This window comes from Jaculus jaculus, chromosome 4 (genome assembly GCF_020740685.1).
Source record: "Jaculus jaculus isolate mJacJac1 chromosome 4, mJacJac1.mat.Y.cur, whole genome shotgun sequence".
Taxonomy (NCBI): domain Eukaryota; kingdom Metazoa; phylum Chordata; class Mammalia; order Rodentia; family Dipodidae; genus Jaculus; species Jaculus jaculus.
In genome coordinates, this window is record NC_059105.1 from 21,383,435 (window position 1) to 21,409,353 (window position 25,919).

Genomic DNA, 25,919 nt, shown 5'->3' on the forward strand with positions numbered 1-25,919 from the left:
CTGAGACCTGAGTGTCCGTCCTCCCGTCCCGCTGCAGAGGTACTCCAGGACAGCCGGCTGTCGAATCTCACACTGTCCTTTCTTTCCACAGTGCCTCCCTCCTCTCCTGGATGGAAGCTGGGGTTCTGAGGCTCCTTCTCTGACATCTGGAAGCTGATGACCCCCACCAGGTAGGTTGTACACACGTGGCACCTGCTCGCTCCCTGGCATCAGCATGTAGTGCTGGAGTGTGCAGACCAGGGCTGAAGTGGGAGGAGGGAGGGAGTGCTTCGTGCACATGTAGATTAGCTAGAGAGCAATAGCTTCCAGAAGCTTCTGGTGATATTGAAGTATGTCTCCATGCCCTCGCAGTCCAGTGTCCTCAACACGGGACGGTCAGCAGTCATCCATTGAGCTGCTCTGAAGGAAGCTCCTCCCTGTGGGTTTCCAGCATGGTCTCTTGTTTCGGTTTACTTTCTGTGAATTACCTTTCTTGTCCTACCAAGAAACCAGCCCAGCAGCTTGTTCTGGCCTATGACAGCATGGGACAGAGCCCAGGTGGCCTGTCCTTTTGTGTTTGCACAAAGGACCTATTATTCTTATAACTTGAGAGGTTATAAGTTTCCCATACCATGGTTCAGTGACAAGGCTGCAGGTCACCCGATGCACCCCACTCCTGGGTTTCCGAGGGGAAGTCTGAGCGGGGTCAGGGGCAGGATGGATGACAGGGGGCCCCGTACAGAGGCCCTGGGTCACCTCCTCCCCTGCTGACAGTCCCCCTCTGGCCAGCAGTGCAAGGATCACTGACTCGTGTGGAGTTAGTGCGGGAGCGTCTCCACGCGCACATGCATGGAGCCCATTTCCTCGCGCAGCAGCAGGAGTGACCACTGAGCACAGCAGTGCGATTCTGCAGTCCCAGAGGCCACGCTAGGGGCAGCTGTTGGGCTGGGGTCCACTCCCTTTTCTGAGCATGATTGGGTATAAACAAAGCCCACCCCTAAGGAGAATTAGTTCGGGGCTTTAAATCCTATGCCCCCTCTGTTAAGCCAGGGAGGCTGCTTGGCATTTATTTGTTGGATCCAGCCAGCGTCTCTCCCTGTCTTTCATGACTTACCTGCGTTTCCGCGTCCACACATGCACTAGGTGGAGAGAATGTCTGCCAACGCAGGAAGGATACCAGAGCTGTCAGAACCAGGGTCATGGCCCCGTGAGGTCCAGGGTTTAAAGGAGGAAGGCCCAGGAAGTGGACGGAAGCAGGCTTTTGCCTTATAAGTGCAGCCCCTTGCCCTGTAGGCGCTGCTGTGTTTGGGCTGTGGAAACACGCTAAGCGCCATGCACATTCCTCACATTCTTAGGGCCTGGCACCGGCCAGATGGGGGCAAGGTCTCTGGAGGTGCCGGAGGTGGCTGCAGCCTGGTTCTCTCTGAATGAACTCGGATTCCAGGGGGCTGTGCAGCAAAATGCCTTGTCCCCACCTCGCCCCAGTCTCACCGTGGGGGTGTGCCTTGGCCAAGCAGGCCCTGCCCTAATCAATGCAGGCGCCCCTTTTCTGGCTCCAACACTGTTTGGTAGCCCATGTTACTTTTTGCGGTGCTGTGCCAGGGTTACTGGGAAGAGGAAGCCGAGTGGGATGCTGTGGGGTAGCTTTGCCAGCTCAAAGGAGCCAGTGGCATCTGCTCGTCTCCATCCTGGGAGCTCAAGTTTGCCTGCCTGAGGTGTCAGATGGACTGCAAATGAATGCCAGCACACATCTGAGTGACAGTCAGGGGCCGGACACCATTCATCTCAGTATTTAAGGAGCCCACCCCCTGGCTGTGACACTTTGTATTCAGAAACAAAGGCAGCATGTTCTTGGTGCTTCTTTAAGTCACAGCTTGATTGACCTCAAAGTCACTATGAGGTGGGACTTCCCAGGGTCTCAGTCTCTATGCCTTGAGTTCTGCCTGAATCTGTGGGTTCAGGAGTGTAGCCCCAGTCAGAGACAGCTCCTCCACACCTGTGCATGCTGCTGCTGCTCACGGGGCTGGACACAGAAGGGTCCAGGTAGGACGCGGTGAGCGCATGCGGGGTCCAGGTAGGGCTCTTGGGACTACGTGCACCTCTGCCTCTCTTGGCTGTCTAGGCACCATGAAGAGGGCAGCTTTGTTCCACATGCACCCCACTATGGCGTTCTCGGGTGTCACAGGCACAAAACACTAGAGGCCATGGTCTGAAACCTCTGAGACCAATGACGCAAGTAAGCCCGTTCCCTCGTTAAGGTGATTACCTTAGGTACTTGACACAGTGACAGGAAGTTGACTAACACAGGGGCTGCCCTTCAGACACTTTTCTAATTTGTGCGCTCCTCGTTTTTTTCTTTTTAATGTGTTTTTTATTTAAGAGAGAGAGGCACATGGAGAATGGGCGCATCAGGGTCTGTACCCTCTGCAGATGAACTCCAGATGAATTGCACCACTTTGTGCCTCTGGCTTACATGGGTACTGGGGAGTCGAACCTGGGTCTTTAGGCTTTGCAAACAAGCACCTTAACCTCTAAGCCATCTCGCCAGCCCCTGGTTTGGTTTTGAGGTGAAATTCATCCAGTTAACCACTTTAAAAGATACAGTTCAGGGGCCTGTCGGCTTCAGTCTTGTATAAGCAAGCTTCCAAGTAGGACACCTTTTCACTCCCTTGAAAACTACCCCTTGCCCCTTGCATAATTACTCTCATTGTTCATTCCACCGTCCCAAGCAACCACTAATGGGACTACTTTGGAGCTTTGAATTGGATTCCAGTGTCAGGGCTGGGAGACACTGGCTTTGAAATGTCCTTCGGACATAGCAATCAAAGTCAGTAGCATAGTGCATAGGTCTGCTTGTCACCAGCAGGTGACCGGTGGGATTGAGTGTGTCCCTGGGATGCCTGTGGGTCGGGGTCAGGCCTGGCTCATGGCTTCCAGCATCTGTGATCCAAGAGTAGGGAGTAGGAGGCTCTGGGCATGCAATGGCTGCGAGGGAGGATATCCCCTAGCAGGACCATTCACGAAGTGTATGTGAGCCCCTTGAATGAAGTAGGACTTGTCAGCGGCAGTAAAGGGAAGCCTGGATGGAAGACAGACCGGGAGCTGGTGTCCCGCAGATGCCTCCTGTGCTGTTTGAGGCATCTTCTCCTCACCAGCCTCACAGACAGGCTGCCATGCAGACAGGTGAGAGGCATTCTCAACATACTTGAGGCTTTGGGGGAAAGGTGTAAGGCGCAAAGAGATTCCACTGTTGTTTATTTTACTGGCCTTGGAATGCTGTGTTGAAACCTGCTCAGACTTGGAAAAGCTCTTGGGGGCTGAGGAGATGGCTTTGCAGATCAAGCATGAGTACCCCAGTTTGGATTCCCAGGTCCCATGTAACAAAAGCTAAGGGCAAGATAGGAGACAAGACCAAAGAATCGTCCAGAAGCTCTTAGCTAGCCTGGCAAACAGAGTGAACAATGGGAACGAGAGACTCGGCCTCATAGGAGATGGAAGGGAAGCACCAACACCTGAAGTTGTCCTCTGACCTTCAGGGACACACTGTGGCACACACACACAGAGCAGAGCAGACTGGCATTTAGCAAAGACACACAGCAGTGGCTTTCAGGAGTCCCCATGCAACCTGACGAGGGGTGGGTCCAGGACCCCTGGGTGCTTAGATCCTTGTAGACAGGGGCTGTATTTGCAGAAAGTCTGGGACAGCCTGCACTTGCTCTCTAGATGATTGACGGTACCTGGTGCAAAGGAAATGCCTCCAAGAGGTCTTTGTGCTGCATGGGGCCCGAGGACAAGGGTGTACTTGTTGGCTGGGTGATCCTGATCTACAGTTGGTTGACTGCAGACTATGGCATTCTTTTTTTTTTTTTTTTTTTTTTTTTGGTTTTTCAAGGTAGGGTCTCACTCTGGTCCAGGCTGACCTGGAATTCACTATGTAGTCTCAGCGATCTTCCTGCCTCTGCCTCTGCCTCTGCCTCTGCCTCTGCCTCTGCCTCTGCCTCTGCCTCTGCCTCTGCCTCTGCCTCTGCCTCTGCCTCCTGAGTGTTGGGATTAAGGGCATGCACCACCACACCTAGCAGACTATGTCATTCTTGAGTCATTAAAACAAAAACAAAAAACCCTATGCAAAGAGCTTATAACTGATTTCCTGAAAGCCCGGTGTGGCAATGTATACCTGTGATGCCAGCACTTGGTCTGCAGAGGCAGGAGGCCAAGTTTGAGGTCAGCTTGGGCTACATAGGGTGTTTTAGGTCTGCCTGCAAAAAAGAACAAACAAACAAAAACTCACAACAAAGCAAATAGCTGCCTTTCTGTAAGTACGGAAAACCTCCCGTTCTAGCAGTAATGGCCTTGGCAGGCATCAGTCTCCCTCCCAAAGGCCACGAAGGTCTCAGGGGAATCGGATGTGAACTCAACTTGATCTAGAAGACAGGGACCAAGCACAGGGGTCTGGAAGCAGGCCTTGAGAAACGCAGCGGTCCAGGGATGAACCTGACCCCCTTTGCTTGCGCCTCTTACCGCATCACTTGGCCTTTGTTGCTTACCCAGGGTGCACCTGGCTCACAAGCGACCACCAGAACCCACACCGTCCAGACCGCTTGGAGTTCCTTACTTCCTGAAGAAGCTGGCTGGGCACCTCACTGTTGAGCAAGGGCACATGTGTCGACGGGCTGTGGGTTGGCTCATTCAGACCAGGCTTGGCTGATAAATCCATTCAGGGAGGAGCAGGATATGGGCATCCAGGCTGGCGGCGTGCCTGGGCCAGGCGGTCACAGCGTTGGTATCCCCAGGAAACCAGCAGGTAGCCCGTGTCCATCCTCAGCTGGGCTTATGTGTGTTCTCTCTCCCCTGCCCCCTTCCTTCTTTCATCATTTGCCATGACCCCCACTATGAGCAGTCATTTCTCCCCGGTGGGCCTCTTTCCCCCTCTGCTTACTGAGGGCTCCGAGCATCTTTCCTGCATCTTCTTTGAATCGGATATGACAAGTGGTGGCGCTGTCCCTGCCCTTCCAGCCCAGTCTGCTTTCTCATGCAAGCTGCCCTTGGAGTCTCAGAGGCCATCAAAGAGATTGACATGACCTGCTGGCAGAGTCCATAGCTCAGGGACCTCATTGCAAGAGATGAGCAGCCAGCCTCTGGCTCCCAGCAGGATCAGCAGTTAGGAGCCACCCTGAGCCATGGCAGTGTGTGGCACCCGGGGGAGGCCCATGTGCCCACGGGCAGAGGCTGTGGAGCTGTGCTGTGCACTCAGCAGTGCCGCAAGTGAAGACCTGCCTGAAGGCTGGCTGGCAGTGGGTCCGAGTCTCGCTGTGCTTTGTCGTGTCTGGCTTCCTGCCGGGTCGGCTGGCTGCTGTCATCCTGAGTGAGTTGTGTCTGGTTCTTGTATTCATGCGTGGTGTGTGTGTGTCCATCTGTCTGTCAGCATGCAAGTGTCGTCCACGGACTACTTGTGGACTTACCACCTCATTCTGTCCCCGTTGACTCCCTCCCCTGCCAACAGCCCCAGCAGCAGCAGCAGCCTTGGACTTTGTTCCCTGTGAGCACACTTGGGTCTGTCTTCTTCACTTGATCCTCTTCCTGGATGTCAGCCTCACCTCTGCCTTCCACTGCTGATGGAAGCCCAGGCTGACCAAGGGCACCTCGACAGAGCACCTCCCTGCACTGGTGCATTTGGGGTCTGGAAAGTGTGTGTATCCTGTGCTCACGGATGCCCAGCCTGCGTCACACAGGGTCCGAAGACCCCGCAGCTCCGAGTACACCTTTGCAGGTGCACAGATCCCAGAGCCTGTGTCAGACTTCGGAAGAATTTGGCACAAAAAGTAGTTAGCTACTGATGTAAAAGGGAGGTTTTAGGACTGGAGAGATGGCTTAGCGTCTAAGGCATTTGCCTGCAAAACCAAAGGACCCAGGTTTGATTCTCTAGGACCCACATTAGCCAGATGCACAAGGGGACGCAAGCATCTGGAGTTCATTTGTAGTGGCTGCAAGCCCTGGCACGCCCATTGTCTCGCTTTCTTTCTCTCTCTCTCTCTCTCTCTCTCTCACCCCCCTCTCTCCCTCTTTCCCCATCAAATAAATAAAATATTAAAGAGAAAGAAAGCTTTAGAGAGGCCCATGGGACCCGAGAAAGAGCTAAGCATGGTCTCGTCCTCACCGAAGGACCGAGTGCCTTCCAGACCCACTGCCCAAACCCAGCGGGAAGCATCTTTCCTCAAAATGTTGATGCTTCTCTTCTGGTAACTCCACACGGGAATCTGCTTATAGATGTTCTGCAGATCCTTGTGGAGCTTGGTCTTACAGCAACCCCTGGAAGTTGATGGTACCTTCCACAGGGTAAATACCAGCCTGGGGGCTGGTCCAGCTTACCTGAAGGTGGTTATTAGACAGGTGACGGGCTCTTGATGTTGAAGTGCTGGGGTGGCATTGGAGGAAGAATTGTGAGGAGATCACAGAGGAGGTGGTCTTAAGTGACTCTGGATCTGCAACCATTGCTAGACTTGGCAGGGAGGAAGCAGGAGGAGCCGGGTGGTGGGCAGTGCTGGCTAGCTCTCCTGCGCTTGCTCCAGAGGCCAGCTTGCATAGCTCTTTGCAGTGGCAAAGCTCAGGTAGGTTTGTCTCCCTTGATCTTCTCAAGGTCAGGCGGCTGGAGCCAAGTGGTCATTTGTGGCCTCATTTTATACATGAAGAAACCTGGGCCTCCAAGAAGCTGAGCAATGATTAAACCAAGGTCAGGCGCTGCCAGCAATGGGCTGAGCTCAACATTATTCCCCAAGGCTCCCAGGTATCTGTGGGCCCAGATGATGGAAAGCCGAGGAAGATTCTAGATGGCTCAGCACGGGAATTATCACACAGCTGCAGAATCCAGAGAGGGCCTGCAAGAGCCTCTGCTGGGATGCTGAGCCCCTGCTCCCTCCCCCGCCCCTTCTTGCGTGGCTTTGATCTTTTGGTTTCAGAGGGGCAGAGCATGACTACAGCCTGGCCTCCGTTTGAGGGGCACAGATAGGTGAATGCCAGCAGGCAGGTCAGTATACTGTCCCTATGGAACCCTTGGCCCAGCCTGGGGCACTACGTTTCTGTGGATTGTTGAACTTGGCCTGACTCCACCGGAGCAGGCTCAGGTGGGTGCCGAGGCTCCCAGTGACAATCCACCGTTCTTCTCTGAAGTTGACCCAGGAAGCACCCCAGCGACTGGGGCCAGCTCACCAGGGGACCCACGCTCTCTGAGTCTGGTCCTCAGACGCTGGGTCCTGGTGGGACATAGATCCTATAAACCCAGGCACCAGTTTATGAATGGGCCAGCATCCCCACTGGGCAGGTGGGTGGGCGGCACCCAGCTGCATAAGGCTCACTTGCAGGGTGGGGTTGCTGCTTGCTGTCTGTCTGCTGAGAAGTGGCCGGTGTCTGAGAACCCTTTCTTTCCTTCATTTCCCTGTGGCTTGGGAGCGGGGCAGAACCTGGCCTCTGAAGTCCAGTCACCTGGGCCTGGGTTCTGCTCTTGGCAGCCGAAGCACACCTGCCAGCCCAGCTCAGCCATACCTGAGTTTGCTCTTCTGTAACATGAGTGACGCGCTGCAGCTCTGATCAGTCCCCTGCGCAGAGGACAGGGATTTGGTACAAAGGTATTGAATCCACAGTGATGACAAGAGGCTAGAAGCCATCCAGTTGATTGTCTATACCCAAGGGGCTGTAGACACCCCATCCTTCCTTCAGCTGGGCTGTTCCTGGTTTTGCTTGAGTTGTGTTGTAGCAGACAGCTTGACCCCCGCACAGCACACTTCTGAAACTCCTGCTAGGCACACTTTGCATATCTTTAGATTGGAATCTCAACCCCATCACCACACCTTAGGGCTAGACCCCAAGACCCACCCACTGACACCACCTCCAGCCGGGTGGCTGCAGATCCAAACTACAAGCAAATAAAACACTGAATATATTGGGTGCCATCTATTCAAACTGCCACAGTTACATAGACCCTGCAAAGCTTCCCAAAGGCCACAGGCATCTGCCCTGTATTTAGCTGCACTGCCAGCAGGGGAGGGGCACCAGCCTCATAACTTGGTCAGTGTGCTCCAACCCACTGCCTCCTGGTGGTGGTCACCGGAGTGGACCTTGCCTCCACCCCTACCTCCTTCATTTTAGCTTTTCCTCTTTGTAGACGCCTCCCCTCTGTAACCAGCTGTCATTTTCTCTCTGCCCGTCACTCCCACAAGGAGCAGATGTGTGCCCTCAGTGCACATGCCTTTCAACACATGTATCCCTTCACGCACATGTCTTAGCATGTTGGCCCTAGTGGGTCCCATGACTCAGTCTTAGCTCAGCTGGTCACAGCCTCGGTGGCACTGTGCCTCTTCAGTGAGTGTGATTCTCTACGCGGGGGTCGGGGTCGCTATTTTTTTTTCAAGGTAGGGTCTCCCTCTAGCCCAGGCTGACCTGGAATTCACTCGGTAGTCTCAGGGTGGCCTCAGACTCATGGTGGTCCTCCCTCTGCCTCCCGAGTGCTAGGACTAAAGGTGTGCACCACCACACCTGGCGACTTTTAACACTTCATTGAGGTAAAGTTCCCATCGCATAATTATGAACCTTTTGAAATCAACGGTCAGCACATTTACAAAGTTACATAGCCGCTGCCACCTCTTTCTGGTCCCCACTCCCACGCCTCAGCCGTCCCTCCCACCACGGATTTGCCTATTCTGGACTCTTCTTACACTTACGGCACTGGGGAGTAACCTAGGGATTGTTTGACTCTATCACACCTAGACTTTGGTGTGACTGAGGGTGTTCTCATGTGACAGGACATCCCCTGTCAAAGGACACTTGGAGCTCTCTGCAACATTTCATGCCTGGACTGTCCACGCAGCACAGTACTTTGAGGTTTGTCCGTATCGTAGTATGCATGACAATTCCTTTCTGAGGCCGTGTAATAGTCCATCGTGCGGCAAGACCGCATTTTGTTGATGTGTTCATTTGTTGATGGCCGGACATTGGGTTGTTTCTTGCTCTTGGGCTTTGTGATATCAGCACTCCTGGGTTTTTTTTTTTTTCTCAATTTTTATTAACATTTTCCATGATTATAAAAAATACGGGATTGTGTTTTGCAAGAGTTGACCTCTCATTGCCAAGTTCTCTGAGACCTCTAGCTTTTGACTCCTCCTTCCTCTGTCATGCCTATTCCTAGTATACCATGAGTCTCTAAGCCTCAGAGTGTGATCTGTTGCTGAACTCCCCTGCGGCGAGGGTGACCTGCCCGGGTCAGTCACAGTGAGGCCCATGTCTGGCCTCATCTCTGCATGCTGTGTGCTGACCTGGAGCTGTCAGGCAGTGGTGTGGGAACCTCCTAGCAGAGCTGTGGGGTGTTGGCACAGCTGAGACGAGCTGTCTTTGCTGGGAGAATACTGAGGAGCCTTTTAGGTGCTCCCAGGAGCGGCCTTCGGCAGCCGTGGCTTTCCAGGCTCTTAAGAGGTCAGAGGCTCACTAAGCCCTGCCTCGGATCCAGCTTTGCAGGGTGACACCCACCCTCCAGGGCAGGAGACCGGATAGGACGAGAGGGTGGGGAAGGGTGAGCCCGTCTCTGACATCACAGCGATGGCATCTGGGTGCTGCTGGAGGGGTCCTCTCGTGCAAGCACATCTTCGGAGCAGCTCCTGCAGTGGGGGTCCCACTGTCCTGTCCGTGTTTCTGGCCATGGAGGGGCCCTCAGGGCGGTTGGGAAGAGGGCTGAGCCCCTGCAGCTGTCAGCTCCGGCCCTCGGGCTCCACTGCTAATCCTGGCTGTAGCCACCTGTCCTGGCTCCGGGGCTAGGCTGGCTGGAGCGGAGGAAAGCTGAGCGTGACGTCACTTTGTGCCTGGAGCTTGTGCTGCCACCACCCAGTCCTGTCAGTGGTGCCAGAGAGCAGAAGCAGCCTAAGGGAGAGGCAGGGAGCCGGCTTGCTGTCCAGAGTCACTTCCCTCCCCACTTCGCCCTGGCCCCTCCTTTGCAGCCTGAGAGCTTTCTGGAGCACACCCCAGGGTGGCTGGGACTGAGCGCTCAGGCAAATGCCCCAGAGGATAGGCAGGGGTGGGCTGGGGAGGTATAGGACCCCTGCATGCAGGTGGGCAGGAGAGGGAAGACTCTAAAGGAGGGCTTGGAGAACCCACCAAGGTGGCTGCTGGGGAGACACCTGTAAGACACACCCTTGAAAGCCAGCAAGGGGGTGTGGAGAGGGCAACGTGCGGGCTGGACGTTGAGAAGGTGTGCCGCAGGAAGCACATCTGGAAGGCCCCCGCTCTCCGTTCCAACCCCGTTAGCCTTGAGGTGGGCGGATGGAGGATGTTTATGTCCGAGCACGGAGGAAGACCTTCAGGCGGGGCTGGCCAGCCTGCGGGAAGGAGGCTTGGCTGCCATCATGAGGCTGTGGGTGTCCAGAGGGCGGGGGAGAGGGGCTGTGGAAGAGCCATCCAGGAGTTTGCATGGGAACCTTGGGGACGGGCCAGGGCCAGAGCACCTGGCCAAGGCAGAGCTGCTTTCTGCTGTTGCTCCTTGTGGCGGACCTGCCTTCCCCCGGGCCTGTCCTCACCCTTGTATCTAGTCGTGCTTCTTAGATGTAGACAAAGAAGCTTTGAGAACTGCCCTTAGTCAGGTCGGCTGTGCCCTCTGGCCCCGGGTCACCCTGGCTCCCTTCCCTGGCACCTCCCTCCTTTGGAAGACAAGGCTGGATTCCCGTAAGGCCCCAAGGAAACTGCCTGATCTGCTAGGTATCCCTCCACTTACACCACTGGGCCCCATCCTGTAATGGGGGTTCCCACAGGGCTCGCCAGGATACAGACACCTTGCCTGAGGAGAGGAGCTAGGGCAGACACACCTGCCTGCCAGCTGATTGCCCAGCCAGCACCATCACCCCTGCCCCGGTCTGCAGAAACCCACTGGCCTTCCAGCTGACCTTCACCAGACAGGCAGGTGAAGGGACCAGCTTGTGTTGTCTGAGATTGTCCAGAAACCAGCTGATTTGCATATGACTCTTTCCCAAGGCCGAGAGCTGAACTCTTCACAACCAGCCTTTTGTGGGGTTTAAGCAGAGGTAGATCCCCGCACTGTGTTTTCTACTCTTACATGACTATCTTCAGCACCACCGCCTCCTGCCCGGCCGGGTGGCTGAGCTCCCTCTGTGCAGCCCCCCTCCTTTCGGCAGGCTCCCCTTTCTGTGCAGGCTCTGTGCTCACCTGCTTGTGGGGGGGAAGGGTCAGCAATCACAGTGAAGTGGGCCCTGGTGTGGCTAACTCCTGCCACACACACAGGCTGGAAGACTGGACCGGCGGCTGGCTTGTTTCCTCTGCATCTCAGCCTCTTGTCTGTAAAGCGGAGGTGTGGCTCTGTTACACGGGTTCCGCTGCTTCAGCAAATTAGTTTATGTAACCACGTGGGTCACTGTCCACCCTACACCCAGGTGCTGCTGAGTGTCCTAGCTCCCAGGGTTGCAGTGACCGTCAGGACTGGGGTGGGGCTCCCTGCTAGAGTGCTTGGGCCTGCACACACTTGGTCGTGGGGTTTATTCCTCACCATCAGTCGCGTCACAAGGAGTCATGTTCACACACCACTGGTGGCCTTGTGTGCAGATCACTGCTGCTGATTCTGCAGAGCCCGGCCACTGACAGGTGCAGAGATGACCCAAGGACAGACCCCATCCTCGCCAAGCCAGGACTCCAGTGTGGCCAGAGAGACTTGCAATGAAGCCACAGCAACTCCAGGGCGATTAGGTCCTTTTACTGGAAAGATAGGGCGCAGGGCCTCTGATCACAGCCTTGGCGTCAGTCTAAAGACTTGTTGGCTTAAAGACCCTTCATGAACTCTGGCAACTTTCCTTTTGCTGCAGCGTGGGTGTCATGGGGCTCTGGACATCCTCAGACAGGTCACCAGGGTCCCTCTTGAATTGCACTCAGCATGGGTGAGTGATGGACAGCCATAGCAAGTGACCAGTCCCCAACAAGCATTTGTGCTGACCAAGTTCTACGCGCACCATTGAGAAGGACACTGGTGACGGACTTGTTCCCTGATGTTGTCTGAATGGTAGCAGAGCCTCCCACTGATTTCCCCTTGTTCCCATATGCCTGTGTGTAAGAACGTGTGTACCTACAGAAAGCCTGGGGGAGTTCACGCCTCGGTGTCGGGAAGGGATGTGTCTCCCTGCATTGTGAGGGAGGGCTGTTCATAGCCTGTGACCTGTGCCCCTGCCAGTGCTCATTTTCTCCAGACCCATGTTTCCTTCTTCGTTCTACACTGTCCTCCAGCTCGATCCCACTTGCTTCAAGGAAGAGGAGGACACTGGCTATGGTGTAGTAATTCGCTGAGGGTCAGGCCGGGAAGCCAAGGACAGCACCAAAGACCACACAGGACTCGGCACAGAGCCGGCTGTGTCTGGGCTGTGATGCTGGAAGGAGGCGGGCACGCCGGCAGGGCCTTGCGGTACGCAGCCTGCTGATCACCCCGCTGCGGGGACCGCGGGCCCATGGCGGGGAGACAGGTGTGGGTCTGCTCGCGATGAAAATGTTTATTTGCAAACACTTTTCCTGCCCCAGGCCTCTTGCCAGAATTGCTGCTTCTTGGTGAATCAGTATTGGTGAGACTTGATTCGTGCTGGAAGGGAGACACATCAAGACCCTCAGTGTGGACTGCTGGGACTTGGGTGGCCAGTGAGGGGATGACTTCTTGTCCAGCCCACCTGGCTTTCTCCTCAGCCTGCCTGACGCGCTTCCCCAGCTCCCTCCTGTGTGCCTCTGTCCACCTTCACTGCGGGGCAGTGGCCAAGGGGGTCCTTTGTCACTTGTATTTTCTTAAGGCATACGTATGAGTGCCAGTGTGTGTGTGTACTTGTGTGCACATGTGCTTGGAGGCCAGAGGACAACCTCAGGTGTCATCCTCAAGAATGTCATCTCCCTCTTTGGACACAGGGTCTCTCATTGGCCTGGAACTCGCCAGTTAGGCTAGACTGACTGGCCAGCAAGCCGCAGGGATCCTCCGGTCTCCTCCTTCCTAGCACTAGGAGTGCCGGAGTATGTCACCATCCTCGGCATCATCCGGGGGTTCTGGGGTGCAAACTCAGCCCCTCCTGCTTACGAGGCACATGCCTTAATGTGAGAAGCAGCTCCCCAGCTCTAGTTCTCTTGACCGGTGGCCATCTTGCTCCAGCTAGGTGGGCCTGACAGGATCCAAGAGAAGAGTTTCCCCTGCTTGTACCCGCAGGGCTGAGGGGCACATTCTCTGGTGCGGTTTTTCCACACCCCATCCTGGTTTATATCCGTGTGGTTTTCTCCTAGCCAATCACAGTGGGCAGACGGCTGCAGCACCTTGTGAAGTCAGCTCCGAAGGCCCAGCCCCTTGGTTACCATTAAATGCCCTGCATGGCTCCTGAGGTGATTCAGCAGGATATTTTAATCCCCACTCCGGGGAACAGAGGTGTAATTACTGTTTGCGTGTCGACGTGGAACTCATCTCTCAGGAATGTGCCTGCAGACAGCAAGGGTTTTGGATCTTAGGAAAGTATGTTCAGAAAGTGAGGGCATAAGCTGGAATGTTGCCCTCGGTGTCAGAGTCTTATGTTTGTGTCTAGAGTTTCCCTCGTATCAGATGTGACAGAAACAGGAAGACACACGCCAAGGAGCAGGGCCACCAGGGGCCCAGAAGTGGGAGTGCTGTTCTCTAGATGGGTGTGTCCAGACTGGCTTCAGTTTGAGCCTCTGGGCCAGTTATGCTGGCTTCCTGTGGCTTCTACCGCCAAGTAGTGTGCCACTGAAGGAGGGCAGGTCTGGAAAGTGTCATTGGTCCTTGTGTGAATGTCATGTGGAGGGTGCATATACCAGCCAGGCCAGCTGTGGCATCTCTGGGTGATGTGATCTTATAAGACCAACATCATACATCTAGTCCATCATTGATCCCACAATGCCATGTGGAATGGAATCACAGTACAACAGTGACTTCACCAACAGACTCTTCTAGAAGCCAGAAGTCCAACCCAGTGTTGGCAAAGTTGGTTCCTTCAGCAGCGAGGCAAGAGGACGTGCCTGTGTCTCCACTCCTGGGACCACAGGCATCCTTTGCTTGGGCTTGGCCGTCATCTCTCTATGTTTCTATTCATATCTGTGTGTACGTTTACCTTTGCTTACAGGGTCGCTGGTCAAACTGGATTAGGGCCACTCTGATGGCATCGTCACCTGGTCACCTGCATGTGCACTCCTTTCATGTGGGCCCATTGACAGTACTAGAGATCAGGACACCGGTCAGCTCACTCCATGAACGTGACTGTAACCGGCCTTTCTAGGCTGACTCGCCGCCTGCCGGCCCGGGTGCCGCTCACACCTCCACGGCCGCATTCCTCTACGTCCAAGTCTGCTGGCAGGTCCTTAACCATCTCAGATGGTAGGAAGGCTCAGCGAATGTCCTCCAACTTTACAAGGTGACTGTAGAATGAAGAAGTCAGTCAGCAACGAGGCACCTCAAAAACCCACGTCCACTTAATCCTTTGTGTTGCCCTGGCCAATGGGAGGTGGGAGGGCCACATAATGCAAGGCGTGTTCCCTGCTGGCGCAGAGCGCCTGGGGGAGAAAACCAGAGGCCCGTACCTGAGCTCTGTCACGCTGGATGCACCCTGCCTTCTCCGGAGGCCCATGGTCCTAGCCTGAGCTTAGCAGTTAAGTTGCTACCTGACATGTACGCCCAGTGTTTCTGTCCATCTCTCTGGCTGATAGGACCGGGGTCTGGCTGCCTCTTGGGCTACACAGCTGAGAGATGCAGTGTGAAATCGCTGTAAATGATGTACAGAGAGGTCTCGGCCACCGAGCATGCAGGCATGTGAGTAATGCTGTCCTGTGGCCCTGTGACCCCTTTCCAGAGAGTTTTTGAGATGCAAGGATAGCTTGTGTCCTGTGGTAGTTTGAATGTATGTCTCCCATAGACTCAAGTGTTTTTTGTTTTTTTTTTTGTTTTGTTTTTTTTTATTTTATCTCTGATCAGAGAGAAAGAAAGAATGGGCACTACAGGGCCTCCAGCTGCTGCAAACAAACGCCAGGTGCAGGTGCCCCTTTCTCCATCTGGCTTTATGTGGGAACTGGGGAACGAAACTTGGGTCGTTAAGCTTGGAAAGCAAGTGGCCTAACTACTAAACCGTCTCTCCAGCCAATCATATATCAGAGAGAAAGAGAATCAGGTGTTTTATTAAACTTGTAACTTGGGTCTCCAGCCACCTGACTGGAGGAGGTGTCACTAGGGGTGGACGTGAGGTACATACAGGGGTGTTTGGAATCCGCTCGGAATTCCAGCCCAAAGGTGTGCAGGGAGGTCTGAGCTCGGCGGTCTGGCTTTCCGCGTTTCAGTGCCGCAGCCTCTAGTGTTTGCCGGCTGCCTGGTTTCTCTTTGCTCGCATGGATGGAGGCAGCTTCTTCTCCACTGCGGAACTTCCCCTGGACCTGTGAGCTTGAATAAACCCCTGTCTCCCATGTACTGTGTCTGGTTTGGATGTTCATCCCAGCATTGTGGAGCTCAGGCTTCTAAACTCCCCCTGAACCTCCGAGAGCCCTCAGACTTAGTGTGGTCCGCTCAGGGTAATCAGGGCAGGCGGGTCTGCTTGGCAGCTTCCCCAGGTCCTCAGCAGTTGGGTGCAGAGTACTGGGTGGGTGGAGGAATGGTAACGTTAACCTGTGAGCTGAGAATGAGCTGCACCAGCGCTCAGCCTGCAGCGGCACCCTGAATGATCCTGCGAAGAGCCCTTGCGGCCGGTGCCTCATGGCGCAGTGCCGCTCCCAGAGTGGGCTCGGTGCAGCAGGGTCACGGCAGGTGGCCTCATGGGCTCTCCACGCTCACGGCTGTCGGTCACATGGGGGTACCGCTCGGGTCAGGGGACACATTTGAGTGGGGTGAGGAAGCTGCCCTTGCTTTAAGTGTCTCTGCAGAATCACAGCCCCGAGGTCTTGAATAGATTTGCACTGTGCACTGTTAGAGCGTGTGGACTTTAGGTTGAACCATATCCAGTTGCCAGTATTCACACAGGTTTCTGGTTCTTTCTGGTTGTAACAGTGATGCATGTGGGATCTGTAGGATCCAAAAGCAACAGGGCACCAGACTACTAAAGTCACCTTGAGCAGGAAGCCGCCTGGGCTCTAGTTCTGGGTACATGGACAGATCTCTGCTGCCCACGTGGGTGGGAGCAAGTGAGAGCTCATAGATGGGGTTGGGGGCCCCGGTGTACAGGTGTCTGGGATGGGGACAGGGTGGGAGGGTAAGGATGACTGTTGTGCAAGAAGCTGGGGGCTTGCGTGGACTGGGTGTGTTGAGCTTCTAGAGGTGGGAGCAACGAATCAACAGTACAGTCCCCACGCCGCCCTAGTCTAGTGAGCCAGTGTGTTCCCACGTCCCACCTCTGGGCCTGTGCACGATCCTAGATGTAGTGACCAGGGACTCCATCCCTCCACCTCATTCCCAGCACCAGCTGCCCTCAGTGGACAGCAAGTCCTCAGCCACCCCCCCCCACCCCCCCATACCTTGGCAGACAAAGCTCCCGAAGTTTGTGAGCAGCAGCAACATTCACCTGAGTGGCTCAGCAGTTTGTAAGTTTCCAGCAGAGAACCTCGAGGAGACTGGGTGGGAGCCCGGAGGGGGTGTGAGCAGGTGGGGGAGGCTGTCTTCCAGTGACACTCCCTTTCTTCCTGAGTGGCTGTCCTACACAGCACTGAGCTGAGGTGGACATTAGGGGCCAAGTTTGCTCAGAGAGCTCTGGAGATAGGCTGGAGGACCTGAAGAAGGCCGTTGAGCAAAGTGTCAGAAAGATAACAAAACTGGGGTAAGGCTGTACTGGTGAGTGGTCAGGTGACCTTCCTACAGTGATGTTGACCTGTGGCTCAGGGCCAGAAACTCTTCCAAATAAGGTTCTGGGGGCAGAGCTGCCTGCCAGAGGGCCCCAGGGCAAGGGGCCTGGCCAGAAAGGAGTTACACGACACACACTAAGCAGAGCAGGGCGGTTAGACCCTCAGGAAGGCACCAGGGTTAGTTCTCAGCATGCCTCAGTACCTCTGGAGACCTAGTCGCTGGAAAGGTCCACTTGCTCCAAGGATATTGCTGGAGTCCAGGTGATTCTCCACGAGCAAGGGACAGATGAGGTCCGGCTGAAATGTGTGGAGGGTGGTGCCAGCTGGATTTGGTGGGTTGAGGATGGGGAGATGCCCAGGGGACATCCTGAGGTGGCAGGACTGACAGAGACCATTTTCCCACTAGCTGCCCTGCTCCACATTCTGTCAGAAGCGGCTGCTCCCCAAAGTGTCCCACGAATCAGGTGCCTCCCTTTCCAGGTGAGCACGCTGAGCCCCCGTGTCCCCAGGCTGCATTGATCCCAAAGATTTAATTTTAAAGACCAGGGTTCCTAGCCGGGCATGGTAGTGCATGCCTTTAATCCCAGCACTTGGAAGCAGAGGTAGGAGGATCTCCCTGAGTTCAAGGTCAGCCTGGACTAGGGTGAGACCCTAACTCGAAAAAACAAAAACAAAAAGACCAGGGTTCCTAAATGAAAGGGCAAGGTATGATTTCTATTTGGAAATGATGAATGTGACGCATATTAAAGTTTTATTGGAATCTGGTCACCGAGTTTTCCTTATTACTGTTTGTGGCTCTTTTTGGACTGAAAGAACTGAACAGGAGCTTTGTGAGGATATTTGTTTACCTGAATTTTACAGAAATTTAAATAAATCAAAAGAAAAGGTAATAGCAAAATGATGCCAAAAAATTCTAGTGTGATTCCATTTGTGTGTGTGTGTGTGTTCATGTTCAGTCCTAAATAGAACTTAATGCATCTGTGTGTTTTATGTGAGTGCACACGGGTGTGGAGGCCAGAGGACTCCCTAAGGTGCCGCCCTCAGATGTCCTGTCCACCTCCGGTAGATAGGGTCTCACCGCCCTGGAGCTCACCAGTTAGGCTTGGCTGGCGAGCCCCAGAGACCCCTGTCTCCACCCCTTGGCACTGGGCTTATAGACATGCACCAGCACAACTGGCTTTTTCAGTTTTAAACCTGGGCTCTGGCGATTGAACTCGGGTCCTCCTCCTTGTGAAGCAAACACTCTACCAGCTGAACCATCTCCAGCCAGTTAAGGATCTTGAAGGAGGGTGGCCATGGAAGCCAGACATTCTGCATGGTGAAATGTCATGGTGGAGGGTGGATACTGTTATGCAAATTGGCAGACTAGTGACACAGAGTGGCCTTAGTGCAAACCCTCTTGTCTGCACATATTAAACGCACAAAGGGGACGTCATATTAGTTAGGAGGGGACATGTGGTTTAGAAACGCCATGCAGGAGTAATTACTCAGCTCTTTGCTAACTGATTTTGTGAAGTTCTCGTTGGGAAGCAAAATCAATACTTTGTGCATTAATGTCAGCCCACAAACCAGTTAAAGTAAAGGGAAATAGATGTGAAGTACTCATCAAATTCCTCATTAAAAGAGGTCGTGCTGTGCACGCAGGGGACAAAGCAGGGAAGAGCCACATGCTGCATGACGGAGTCCTCCAGCGGCCAGCGAGCAAGTGTGGGCAGTGGAGTGGGGGAACGTGACAGCGGATCACATGAGCTTTGAAAATGTGATTGAGCAAAGGATGCAAAATGATAGTCCCCTGGGTTGGGGATAACAGTAGATACCGTCCCATGCTGCTTGACAAGCCACCTTGTGAGAACTGTGACATGAAGCTATCACCTGACTGCTAGAACAAGGCATGCGTGTGCTCATACAGCTGTAGACGCCACAGAATCATCAGGCAGTAGTCTCACAGGACACGTATGTGTGCACGCGTGCGTGCGCACACACACTTCATTGTTATTGTTGCTTTTATGTTTATGTTTATGTTGCTTTATGTGGGTATTGGGGAATTGATCCTGGGTCCTTAGGTTTTGCAGACAAGCACCTTAACCACTAAGCCATCTCTCAGGCACATATAAAGCATATTTTTAAATTAAAATGAAAGATAAAACTATAAGAAAATTAAGAATATGTATTTTAAATTTTCTATTGACAACTTCTATACTTACAGACAATAAACCATGTTATTTTCCTCCCCTCTTCCATTTTCCCCTTCACAACTCCACTCCCAACATATCCCCTCCAGGTTAGCCTGGGCAAGAGTGAGAGCCTACCTCAAAAACAAAAAGCAGCTGGAGGCCCTGGAGTGCCCATTCTCTCTATCTGCCCCTTTCTCACTCACTCTCTCAAATAATTTAAAAAATAAAATAAAAGCTTAATGATAGTTTGTGGCAAGCTTTGTGAGTTTACCTCGGCCTTGTGTTGTATGGGTCTTACATTGCATTAAGTGTTCTAGAGAAATGAATCTTAAGGGCACCAGGACCCTCTAATAACAATACACGCTGACGAGTAGAAGCTCTGTGACTGCGTCCTCGGTGTCCTGAAGATGAGCTCTGTCCTCCTTCACCACAACGCCTGGGTCAGTAATTAGATTACTGCTTTTGAGATACCTGGTTGTGATTCATGGGCTAGCCTGGAAGGAAGGAAATTTTCATCTCAGGAATTTTATCCATTGCCGGCTGTGCTCAGTGTTAAATCCCGCCTCCTCTTGCCCTTGTCTCGTGGTGAACACGGAACCTTACTCTGAGAAGCCAGTGCTCAAAGATGTTCGCTAAGCTGACCCTGTGGGAGATGCCCCTTCATCAGATTGAGTCATGGCTCTGAACATAGACTCACTCTTGTCTCCACCTCCAGAGTACAAGGCTCTGAATAGCCGATCACGACACATTCGAAATGGACATTGGCATGGGAGTCTGGTCCCCAGTTCCTGTAAGTTCCTTTAAGTGGACCCTCAGGCCATCCCCTGTCCTCACAGAAGGGACAGCACCGCAGAGGCCACCAGGCAGCAGCTTGCTTGCTCCCGCTGCGGGGGGGGGGGGGGGGGCGGGGACAGAAAGATGAGCAAGTGGCCTTCTGTCTCCGAGAAGCCTGTCCACTGAGATGCAAGCAGCACCGGCCATCTCAGGAGGAAGTGTCTGAGTACACACCCTCCCCGCCACAGGCTGTGCTGGGTACTGCCCTGTGCTGTGTCCTTCCTGGGCAGTGCCCGGGCGGCCAGTCAGGTTCAGGCATGGAGCAGATTCCTGTAGCTTTGCTGTCCTCGTGGGAATGAGCACCAGGGTGCCGAGGTCGTGGTGGTCAAGAGTGGCCACTTGAGACGGTGCAGAGTGACCCCAGGGAACCAGACTCCTCTGGTACTCTTGTTTCTTGGGGAACAAAGAGGGAGGCCAATGTAGTGAGATTTCATCCAGAGGCTACAGCCAGCAGCCACAGGAACAGGTTGAATTGGATAAAACTATGATGAGATGAACACGATCCTCTGCAGGCTGCCTTCAGCCGCGGAGAGTGGCCGTCTTGAGCCTAACCCGAGGTGGGGAGCGAAGCACCCTGGGGGGACGTTTACATTCCCCCCTCTTTCCCTCTCCCTCTCCCTCTCTCTCTCTCTCACACAGCAGGGTGGATTGGGCATCTACCCTGGTCATCCATTCCTCAACACTGACAGGCTGCGTGCAGTGGGCACCTCAGACCTGGCTGCCCCTCTGCCTTGTGCATGACCGTCTCAGGTGACACTGAGCAGGGCAGGCAGCCACCCACCCCAGACTTTACAATGGTGCCAGGTACAGTGCAGAGCCTTCCTCCATAGAGGGTGGTTTGCTTGTGAGCTTTCCTTCCATGGGTATGAAGGCGGAGGAGTTGAGAGAAGCTCTCAGGAACTACACTGGAAGCACACCACAGACAGACAGTCGGAATTAGCGATACTCTGGCACCGCCCTCAGGAGCCCTCACGCCACGTGCCCACTCGCTGGCTCCCGGTTCCTGCCCCGTCGCCCAGAGCCATGAGACCTTCTTTGCCCCAGACACACCCCTGTCCTGTGCCTTCTTTGGGTTGGGGTGTCAGTGGTTTCCTCAGGGCAGGACTCAGGCACAAAGGCCCGCGTGAAAACCCCGTGGCTCGGGACTCTGCAGTGACAAGGCAGCCACGGCAGGCACTGGAGGTTGCATTCTGATGGTAGAGCTGTGTGCGTGTGTGAAACCCGGGGAGGAATGGATAAGGTGTTCCTTTGGTTGTTTAGCTGGTGGAATGCAGTTGTCAGTGACAGGTAAAGGCTGGGGATGAGGTGGGTTTAGAGCCGAGAAACCCAAGCCACCTGTGTGGCCCTTTATAGGCACTCCCAGGACAGATGGGTGCCAATCATCTGTCAAGCTAGGGGAGCCCAGCTGTGTCCACCTAAGCTTGAGGCGCCCAGAGTTCCCAGCACTGGGATTTATGACTCCTTAGGTTTTCCTGTACCATACAACGCACTCCTGCCTCGTATCGAATGCTTCCTCCTTACTGTCCTGATTTTGAAGATCTTTTCCTGTGGGCCTTTCAGATGTGTACGTACATAGGAGGAACAGTGCAGTGAGCCTTCGTGAGCTCTTTAACCGCGGAGCCTCCTCCGTAGCCCTTCGTGAGCTCATAACCTCAGAGCCATCTCGCAGCCCCGTCACACGCTCTTGACGCAGCAAGTTGCCGCGTCTGCCGTGACCGCGACACCTGTCTGAGACGGCAGTGAATGAGCAGGAAGAGTGTGGTGCTCGGTGACTAGGATGGGAGGCCGGGGACCTTGCTCTGTACCGATGGAGGCTGGTGCCAATGAGTCGTGCTGGAACCTGCTGGGCTCTAGGAAGGTGGGTGGAGCTGAGGGAGGAGAGGGAAAGAAGTGCAGGGGTTTCCTGAAGCCCAGGTGAGCACCAGGCTGGGCCAAGGGATCTGAAAATTGCAGGCCAGGTGGACCTGAGAAGTGGTAGGTGCATGTTCAGCATGGACATGCAGTGGAGGGGTCCACAGTCCTAAAGGTGCAGATATAGCTGACCCGTGCAGTCTCGCCATGCTGGGCTGGGAAAGCTGACCCATGTGGCTTTCTTAAAGGCAACCAGCAAGCCCTGGAGGTTTGGGGGAAGGAGTGGTGAGGCTGGAGTGAGGGCTTGGAGAAGACCGGGGTCCATGCAGAGGGCCAGAGGGAAAGCTGGAGCCGACCCGTCCAGCCCTAGTCTGTGCTTGCCCTGTTTTCCTTTCTCCAGAGCCGCCCAAGCTCTCCAGGACCTCTGTCCCAGCTCCCTTTGGCTCAGTACATCTAGGCCACGTGCGTGGGAGCCAAAACAAACCTCTGCCCATAGCTTTTCCAGGTTGAGGAAGGGCCCTAGAGCTGGCACAAATGTCCCCTGTTGTGCCCATTTAGACTTTAGTTTTTTCAGCTAAAGTCACCAGAGGAGAACAGGTCCGGACAGTAAATACTGCTGAGTGTCCCAGGACAAAGCATCTTTCCCTTGTTCTCACAGGTCCTTAGAGCAGCTCTGGACTGGGCAGTGGGAATGTGACACTGACCCCTCCAGCACAAGTCAGGCATGCCCTCAGCTCTCACAGAAAGTTACATCTCCTGACTTCACCTTCCTTTCTGCTTTGGCGGTGGCTGGGCTGTCTTCAGTGGAGCTCCTATGGGGCGGGGACTGCTTAATTGTAGCAAAACCATCTCCTAGGGATCGCCAGGCCTCTGTCCAGCTGTGTGTGCCGACTTACGAAGAGCCACTCTGGTCACCACGTCCAATGGTTGCAGGGTACCATGTTCCACATCCCAGATGGATGATGGAATGGGAGGGGCTCCTTCAGAGGGGATCTGGCCCGTCAGTCCCGTTGACTGTGCCTGCCTCTGGGTAGACTGGCATCTGAACCCACTCGATCTGAGGAGCAGTCAGGTTCTCCCCTATTCAACCACACTAGGGTCCGAAGGCCCATTTCCAGATATTTATAGATGGAGCTACCAAGGCATGAGGAACTCATACCACTTACTTTGGGGTACAATTTGCCTGCTGTCAAGTCCCAGTGCTACATGCCAGCCGTGGCCAGCGGAGGCACCAACTGTTCCTGTTTCCCTTCCATGGTCTCTGGTGTAGGGTCTGCTCCAAGGCAGTCACCTTATTTGCACCTAGAACCTGCTCCCCACTAGCTTTAGCCCTGTCTGCCCGTCCAAAGCAGGCACCTTCCGCAGTGACCTCTCCTGCAAGCTCGAGAATCGAGGTGTGCCAGGGTCCTACGATAAGGTATGCATCAAGTACCTGATGGCCTGAGTACCAGCTTTCTACGCTGGTCTGGGGACTCTAGAAGTGACAGGGAGCATCCTTTTGAGCCAGTGCAGCAGGGCTTCAGGAGCATGTTGCGCTGGCTCCCTGCTTCTGGTGCCAAGTCCCCCACAGCTGCCTCTCCCATGGGACCCGCCACTCTGGACAGACAAGCTGATTCTCTTCCCTGAGTTCTGGAAGTAACAGCATGGACCGCACAGCTCTGTGTTGTCCTCTTTAACTGCAGTGAATGACCAGCCAGGTGCCGGGACACATTTCACAGACCTCACTGTGCCCAGGAAGAGTGGCTGTGCATGCCCAGTGGGCCAGTGAGATAGCACAGAGTGGGCACAGAGTCCTGGCAGTGAGTACCACTCTGCTCCCAGGCCAGGAGAAATGAAATGGGGCCTCTCATTACTGGAATGGTCTGGAAAAAAGAAGATTCCCTCTCCCATAGAACTATTCTGGAAGCCATGCTCCACTTGCTCAAGGGAATTTTTTTTTCTCTTTTCAGGAAGAAGCCCACTGCCAATTTGACACCGCTGTGCCACGTGGTCATCTGACACAAAAGCTTCAGTCGCTGCTGGAACGGGCGGCGGAGACATGAGACCGTAGCAGCCTCGCCCACCCGGGAGTTTCAGGATGGCGGCCCAGCGGATCCGAGCGGCCAACTCCAGCGGCCTCCCTCGGTGCAAGTCGGAGGGGACCCTGATTGACCTGAGCGAGGGCTTTTCAGAGACTAGCTTTAATGATGTCAAAGGTGAGCGAGTCCCTGACAGCCAGGAGCCTGGGGTATTGAGGGCTTCCAGTGCCAGGGATCTTCTCTGCTTTATGAGGGACCCGCTTCACGTTCGCTAATTAAATTTTGCCTCTGAAAGCTCATGGCCCTGCCAGTTTGGTCCAGGAACAGTTCCGCTCAAGCTAGATTTTGGGTGCATAGGGAGGTTTGGAATGTCCTGATTTTCAAGCTCCTTCCATACAATTTCTCTGTTTCCTCAAGAGTTTGGTGACCAAGGAAATTTGGCATTGCAAAACTCTAGGGAAGAGGACAGTGGAAAGCAGATGAAGTCCTGGGAATAAACGCAGAAGGGCCAGGTGACCAGACTTTCTGTAAGGGGTTCCGCAGTGGATATTTTAAGCCACAGCTCTTGAGCACTGCCCTGGTGCGTGAGACCAGCCATTGACTTGGTAAGCAAGATGGCGAGGTTATGTTGTCATATGAAAACCATCAGCAGCCAGGTGGGCTGGCAGTGCCTGTAATCCCAGCATTTGGAAGGCAGGAAGACTAAGGAGTTCACGACCATTCTCGGCTACATCGTGAGCTTGAGGCCAGCCTGGGCTACCTGAGACCCTGTCCAAATAAACATATACGTACATACATACATACATACATACGTGGCCTCTGCAAACCCTTGCACTGGAAGGTGGGCCAGTGTTTAAGCACCCTAGTTGGCTGACATTGGCCTCACAAAACTGGGCTATTGAGAAAACCTGTCTTTAAGACACATACATACACAGATCCCGGACTGTCACTGTCTTCCCAGAAGTCTACCCTGACCTCACTGGGCCATGTCAGTTTCCTGAATACTCCCCCTGGTACCTGGGGCAGCTGGAGTGACAACATTTTGGTCACCTTCATCAGCCTTCTCCCAGCATCCGTAGTCACCTGTGTGTCACTCACAGCGCCTACAGCTCACCAGTTGGAATGGTCACCGGTGTCCCCTACCCCTCCTAGAGCGAGTGAGCGAGCATTCTCTCTGCTCCTTTACCCTCGACACAAACTGTGTGTGTAGAACCCAGCCAGGGGCCCCTGCGGGAACCCCCACTGCACCTGGGTGCGCGTGCAGCCTTCTCCTTGGTTCGCTGTTCCCATGCCCTTCATCCCTGGCACCTTCCTCTGCCAGGCCCGGTTTATACTGGCAACTCTGTGCATCGTTCTAACTGTGATTTGTGCTGGGTCTCAGAGAACTGGCAAGAAGCGGAACTTTTTTTTCTTTTGTGGTTTTTCAAGGTGGGGTCTCACTCTAGCCCAGGCTGACCTGGAATTCACTATGTAGTCTTGGAGTGGTCTCGAACTCACTCTGATCCTCCTACCTCTGCCTCCCAAGTGACGAATTGTTTAAAACAGTACGTGTCCCAAAAGCAAACAGCCTTGATCGAGTTTGGGGAGAAGCTGATGTACCAGTGGAGAACATCTGAGAATACTGAGGTCACTCAGGGCCAGAGGTCCTCAGGTTATACCAAAACTGCCCAGAGCATAGTGCTGAAGGCCAGGGAGTGACCTGGGCCATGGTCCAGCCAGCATTGTCACACTCAGCCTCCTGGTGTGTGTATCAAGCAGAGTGTGTGCTCTAGCCATAATACTGTAAACTTTTCTGCCCTAAATAATGTCTTGCCTGCAGAAAAACTTAGGCCATGGGATAGAAAACGAATTATTCAGTACCCCAGACTTGGCGACATCTAGGGAGTTTTCTGTATTATAGTCAAGGTAGCTGCCAACTTGGGCAGGGCTCCTCAGAACTCATTAAGAGGGGTTCAGAATGATTTTCTGGGATAGAAGCTCTGTCCCCATGTCCCTGGGCAGACATGTGGGGGCAGGGGCAGTGATGCCCCGTGACAGCAGTTGGTGGAGGGTGTCATCCACAAGGAATCTAATCCACAGTCCACCCCAGGTTCCTCAGGGAAGGAGCCAGGTGTGGCGTGAAATGCATTAGTGAGTCTCTCCTTCAGGGAGAGTGCTTGGAGTTTTAAGTGAAGACATTCATAGTCTTTCTTTTGGTAAAGTTGAAACAATTTACATTGGTATATTTTAGGCTATG

General features: G+C 54.1%; 1 protein-coding gene across 2 annotated transcripts in view; it reads left to right on the forward strand.

The window, feature by feature from the left end:
• Sh3bp4 (SH3 domain binding protein 4) overlaps positions 1–25,919 on the forward strand; it is a 74,885-nt gene that overhangs the window by 33,044 nt on the left and 15,922 nt on the right. For both annotated transcript variants that reach the window (XM_045147505.1, XM_045147506.1), the window contains exons 2-3: positions 92–170; positions 23,615–23,860. In XM_045147505.1, coding sequence (XP_045003440.1) covers positions 23,743–23,860 — 118 coding nt within the window. In that variant the 5' untranslated portion in view covers positions 92–170; positions 23,615–23,742. The remainder of the gene's footprint in view (positions 1–91; positions 171–23,614; positions 23,861–25,919) is intronic.